The sequence below is a fragment of the Physeter macrocephalus genome, unplaced genomic scaffold (assembly GCF_002837175.3).
Source record: "Physeter macrocephalus isolate SW-GA unplaced genomic scaffold, ASM283717v5 random_4185, whole genome shotgun sequence".
Lineage (NCBI taxonomy): Eukaryota > Metazoa > Chordata > Mammalia > Artiodactyla > Physeteridae > Physeter > Physeter macrocephalus.
This window is the reverse complement of record NW_021149471.1, coordinates 753-6,697: the sequence shown is the minus strand read 5'-3', so window position 1 is coordinate 6,697 and position 5,945 is coordinate 753. Positions and strand designations below refer to the sequence as shown.

At 45.1% G+C, this 5,945-nt stretch overlaps 1 protein-coding gene across 1 annotated transcript; it reads right to left on the bottom strand.

The window, feature by feature from the left end:
• Positions 1-995: 995 nt before the first annotated feature.
• On the bottom strand, positions 996-5,535 carry CRHBP (corticotropin releasing hormone binding protein; the record flags this gene model as incomplete). The annotated part of the gene is made up of 5 exons (XM_024118064.1): positions 5,373-5,535; positions 4,919-5,012; positions 4,499-4,656; positions 2,852-3,062; positions 996-1,144 (listed from the first exon to the last, which is right to left on the bottom strand). Coding segments are annotated over exons 1-5 (693 nt in total), but the record flags the coding sequence as incomplete, so codon positions are not given.
• Positions 5,536-5,945: the final 410 nt, after the last annotated feature.

Below are 5,945 nucleotides of genomic sequence, written 5' to 3'. Positions count from 1 at the left end.
GCCACAACAGTGAGAGGCCCTCGTACCGCAAAAAAAAAAAAAAAAAAAACCATGAAGAATGACATACAAAAAATCTCAAGCCTATGAGGCTAAACCAAAGACATCCACTTATCCTGGCCTTTATCAAAGAATTATTCTTCCGCTAAGGTTCAACTTTAAAAAATAGGCACTGGCCTATGAATTTAGGGCTTAAAGGAAATGGGGTTTACTGCTTTTCTCAGCCCTAGTCCTATTTATTTGGTTTTCACTGAAATCTTTCTGATTAGGAACTATGACTATCTTTGATGCCAGCAAATGCATGAGCTGTCTTAACCTAGGCATATGAGAACATAAAAGGAAATGAGGATGACTCAAAGGAAACAAGCTACCAGTGCAAATAAATGTGGTCAAGCTCAGCATTAATTGTAAAATCCATACAGAAGTTCATGGGGGAAAAAGTTGATGGGGAGTCTCAACTAATGTTTTGTTGCAAAATGTATGGTATTAAATGTAATGCAAAAAAACGCTTCAAAACTTTACTGTATTTTGCAATATAAAAATCCAGTTTTGTATTTTATGCTACGCTTAGCATTCCTTCATAACACAGTCTGTCAATGAGATACTTCCTTCATGTCAAAAGAAAATTCCAATAATCAGAAAAACAGCTGTGTAGATGACTCACACTAGGTTCTGCTAGGAGAGAATTTTTGGAAAAGAGGCAAGTACAAGAGAGTTCAATTGTAATTATATGCCACAACTTTGCCAACTGAAAACATTTCTAACATCACAAGAAAAGTATTCAAGTAGTCAGAAGAGGCACCTGAGTATGCAACTTGCAGCATAACGGAAATAGAAGGGGAGTTTATTAAAGCAGCGAGGGCAGGCTCATGTGAGATCTAACAGCCAAACAGAAGGACATACTACACCAGTTCATCCACATTTGCCCTGTATAGTTACTTTTGCTCTGATAAAGCTGAGGTCTTAGGAAGTGACTGGGAAGCAAATAAGCAACTCACCTTTAATTGCAGACCATTTAAGTGTCCCAGGGTGAGATCAGATATTTTGATCACCACAGGATAAATTATGGAGAAGCTGCAGTTGCGATGCTTATGTGCCACGACCAGAGTGAACCTTCCATTTGGGGTCTGGGAGATGACATTGCAGGCTTTGTAGAAAAACAAAATCACATTTTCACTGCTTGGTATGCTGGGCTTTTATAGAAATTTATCTCATCCTTATTCTAAGCTCCTATTCATGGTCTAGGGGCTTGTGGCCCAGAAGAGAGTACTTATCACAAAGGTGATTTGGAGAAAGGAAGGAGTTGGGGAATAAAAAGCACCAGTGATGTATGGACATTGTCAGGAGGCCCTGGCTGCAAGGGGACTTCTAATCGTAATCTCAGGGGGTCACCTTGTTTATAACACTTACAAGACATAAATTAATAACCAACCAAACAATACTAGCTGGTAGAAGTTCTAGGAACACTTCATTAACTAGGGTCCAAGTTCAAGCTGGGAGTCTGGAAGAATCAAGTCTTAAAGGTAAGGCCAGAACTCAAACCCTGTCTGTCTGAAACCTTTATTAACTGAACTTGGAGCTATTTGTTACTTTTGAGATAATAAAGTGAAGAAACATTAAGCTAGTTACAAAATAGGCTGAGAAAAATACAAAGCAGGCTTATGTCTGATAAATATTTCCTGGGTGTTAAGTGATAAGTTGACTAATAGGTAAATTTTAAATGTTTATTTACTCCCAGGACTTTCTGAAATTTTGTTTTGTATCTCAAGACTAGACTTACAATAAATTTATTCTTCTAGCTATGAAACTAGAAGCATCAGAGTTTGTACATTTTTTGGCCAGTTATGGGACAAAAGTTTCTGATTGATCAGACTATGTCAGAACTACCTTTTGCTTCCATCTTATATTTTTAATTACACTTAATTTCAAAAAGAACTGAAATTCCTTGATGATTCTAGAAGGTTTCTGATTTCTAACCAAACAGGATATAGGAGAAACAGTTAATGTTGTCCTCTAGTGTTATTCTGCTCCAGTCCTCAGAAACAGCCTTTTTGGGGGGCTTCTTTCAAAAATTTTTTTTTGTTTTTTAAGAACAAAATTTGGGAGATCAGTCAGTACATTATTTTTTGACCCATTAGGTAAGCCCCATTCTTCAACCACATGAAGTGTTAATAATACTATTGTATGCAACCAAAAATGAATATGTTTTCCTGATTTTTTATAAACATTTTCCTCCTAATGGGGAAGAAATAATAGATGAATGAACTCATTCTGATTAAGATAATGTGTTTTAGGCCTGGGCTATTCAGCTTTATAGCATCTATTTGTGTATCCACCAGAAATGAACTAAATTAGAGCAATGGGTTCAGACTCAGATGGCAATGTTGAGGTCCTCTGGTCCAACCCTCTGCTCAGGGCATGAAATCTGTCTACACATCCCAGATATGTAGTCTTTCAGCCTTCACCTAAATATCTGTAAGACCCCAACTTCATATCTGATCCCTCAAGCTTATCCAGATCAATGGAATGACTTGGAGGGATTAAAGTTTGTCACTGAATACATTGTAGTAGCTCAGGAGATCAGAATAAGACTGGAGAAAAAATAGAATTCTAGCCACCATAAATTAGTAGCTTCCCTAGCCTGGTAAATAAATTAAAAACTGATTTGATTTTCATAATAATGAATTGGAAATATCCTTTAGGTCATTTCTAATGACAAAAGAATTTCTATTCAAATCCTTCCTCGCTTCAAATTTCTTAAGTCTGTGCAATGATGCTACCTTTGAAAAGCAGAACTGACACTCTCTCCCCCCAAGTCCTGCCTTCCAACTAAGAAGACATGAAGTCCACTTACGAAAGAGGTTAGGATCTGTCTTTATGGTTAATGTGAACCCATTTCCTGGTTCATGGACCCGGAAGAAGATCATGGCCACGTTCTGGGAGGATCTGATGCTCCTTCTGCTAAGACCGCTCTCACAGAAATCTATGTACCGCTCAGTCATGGGGAGAGGGTGATCCTGGGAACTGGGGAACTTCTCCCCCTTGAGGATCCAACCATCAAATACCTTCCAACAAAAAATACAGACAAAGATGATCACTTTCATCAACTCCTGAAGGCACAGGTGTGTTGAAAAGGGGGAAAAGGTTATCCAGCCATGGGCCTTTGGTCATAAGTGAGGAATAGACAGCCTACACCCCCCTGCACACGTGCTTTCTATTTGTATATATTTTGACTGTGAGGGTTGTTTGCAAGTCACATTATTAATTATTGCTTTTTTCCCCTTTATAAACTCTAACATTTCCAAAGCAAATAAACTTTCTTAGACTTTATCATTTCAGCCACCTTGGTAAATGAAACTACAGACGATATACATTTTTGTGTTGCTCATATTTTCCACACATCCTACCTTCAGAAGAATTCCACAGGAACATAATTTGGGTTTCAGTTTTTCTCTTTCCTCATTAAAATATGAACAAAATTTCTCAAAAATAGCAAGAGTAAAAACTGGAGCAGCAACTTTACCTACCTGCCGATGGTTATACACACCCATTTTCCTCATTTTTTTACTCTTATCACATATTAAAATATCAAGAACTACTTTAACACTTAGATGATAATGGCTGGTATGCAAGTTCGGAATTTTTTCCTTCACTTGTTGAAGTTTGTAGTCGGCTGGACAAAAGGTCAGTCTATTGACTTTACTCTTAAAATCACCACAGGTCTCCAATTTAATGAGTCCAACCTAGTTCACGTTAGTAAAATTACCAGCTACCAATTATTTCACCAGATCAGTCCTCTTCTATTGCATTTGACAGGTTCCAGAATAATTCCACTTTGGGATTTTAATCATATTCATTTTAACTGGACTGGAGAAGTCCAGCAGCCATCCCAAGCTGACCCATTAGACTCATGGAGAACTGGGAGTGGGGATGTTATGAGGCTGGGGGACATATCCGCGCCTCCCACCTGCCTCAGACTAGATTCCTTCTCAGCAACCTTCCCTGCAGCCAGTGCCCTTCTGCTCCAAAATCAGGTCACCCAGGCATTGAAGACAGCTTCTGGGAGCCTGAAACAGCTCCACAGAGAAAGGGACCAGCAGGAGCAAGGCGGGCTCAGATCTCAGACATGTGAGGTCGCCTTTTAATCAGGACCGCAGGTTCGGTGGACCCAAGGGCTCGTACTAGTGGGTTTGTACCCCTTTTCATCTGCTCCAGATTGCAACACAGTGGTTCGCGCCACGAGTTCTAGTCTTTGGAAGCGCCCGGGACCGAGAGCGCACAGGGATGAATTTAAACCACTGCAAGACCAAGGCACTCGCCCTTCTGGGAGTGGGGCGAGGTTCGCGCTGCGCGGGGGTCCCGGACTGCGCCTCTCCCACTCCTGCACCAGCGGAGCATCTAATTACGAGCGTCGCCGGCTCTCCACTCTAGGGCGCAGCGTCCCGGCCATGACCCCTCCCTTGCCCCGCGGCTGGGGCTGCGCCTGGCAGGGGCGCCTCACCTTCAGGAAGTCCCCGCTCTCACAGTCGATGGAGACCAGTTCGTAGTGGATGGTGATAAACTCCTCGGGCTCTGCGATGAAGAAGGCGGCGCAGTGCAGCTGCGGCCGGTCGGCGGTGAAGGTGAACTGGCCCTGGAGGCTCAGCATGTCCAGGCACCCTGTGGGGGGAGGGCAGCGGGGTTGGGGGTCCCGGGTTGCAGCCACTGCGGCGGCACCCGAGGCAGCCCCTCTCCGCTCGCGACCTGACTCCCAGCCTCGGCTGCGCCCCGCTCCCGCGCTCCGGGTGCGTCACCCCATCTCGCCCCAGTGCGCCTCCTCGGACTGACCCTTAGCGATGGGAACTGCGCCCCCCGCGGTCCTCAACAATCCCCACCTCCCCGCTGCCCGCGGACGGACGCCAGCCAGGCAGCCTCGACTCACGCATAGCGCGGCGGTACAGCTGCTCCCCCGGCAGCTCCCGCTTCAGGTTGGCGCTGAAGAGTAGGAAGGGGTCGTGGTCCACAGCTTCCCGCAGCTGGCCAGGAAAATAAGTCAGTCCGCAAAAGTTCAAGGAGGGGGAAGGGGGACCAGAAGCAAGGCACCCTCCCTGCCCCGCGGCAAAGAGAATAAAGTGACCGGGTCAATGTCTCCCGGGTCCGGAGAAGACGGGAAGGTTTAGACCTTTCCCATCAGACCAGGGTATGCCCAGGGACCAGAGGGAAGGAGGAAGAGGCAGGGAGGAAGATCCAGGGGAAACCAGAGGAGAGAGGGGGCACAGTAAATGCGGAAGAAAGAGCTAACCAAAACATGTCTGAGAGCAGAGGCAGCCTGCCCACCCCCAAGGCTGGACACTCACCACAGGAAGGTGTGATGGGTCAACCGGGTAATCGCTCACCTCCAGGTACCGGCTCTCCCCTCTTAGAGCCATCAGGCAGATCAGAATGAAGTGACACTGAAGTTTGAAAGTGGGAGCCATGCCGGCCTGCCTCTGCAGCTGGTGCTTTCTGCTCCGCAGGTCTGGGCTTTGCTTCCCACGCGCTCCCCCAGGCTGAGAGCTAGAAGCTGGTAGGGTCCCTTTGCTGGGTCTCTTTTATAGAGCAGTGAGGAGGGGAGGCTCTCTGCCCCTTAACTGATCTGAGCTCAGTAACCATGGGTTACTCTGTCTCAGTGACAAAGTGCTTGGTGATGACGAGGGTCCAGCTCTCAGCCGCAAACTTTCTGAGTGATCCAGCGTTATTCACCGAGAATGATTTCAGACACTTACAACTTAGTGAATTAAAGTGTGGGAGAAAGAATGAAGCAAGGATAGAGAATAAGGGATGGCATTTTACTTGGCCTGCCACATGCTGAATTATCCTCTCCCATGGACGTGCAGGGAATTTTTGGTTTTGCAAAGCCAAGTGACAGTGTCACACACAGGCATAAAATACCCAAACACACACAACCTTATCATACAGACTTGTCACAT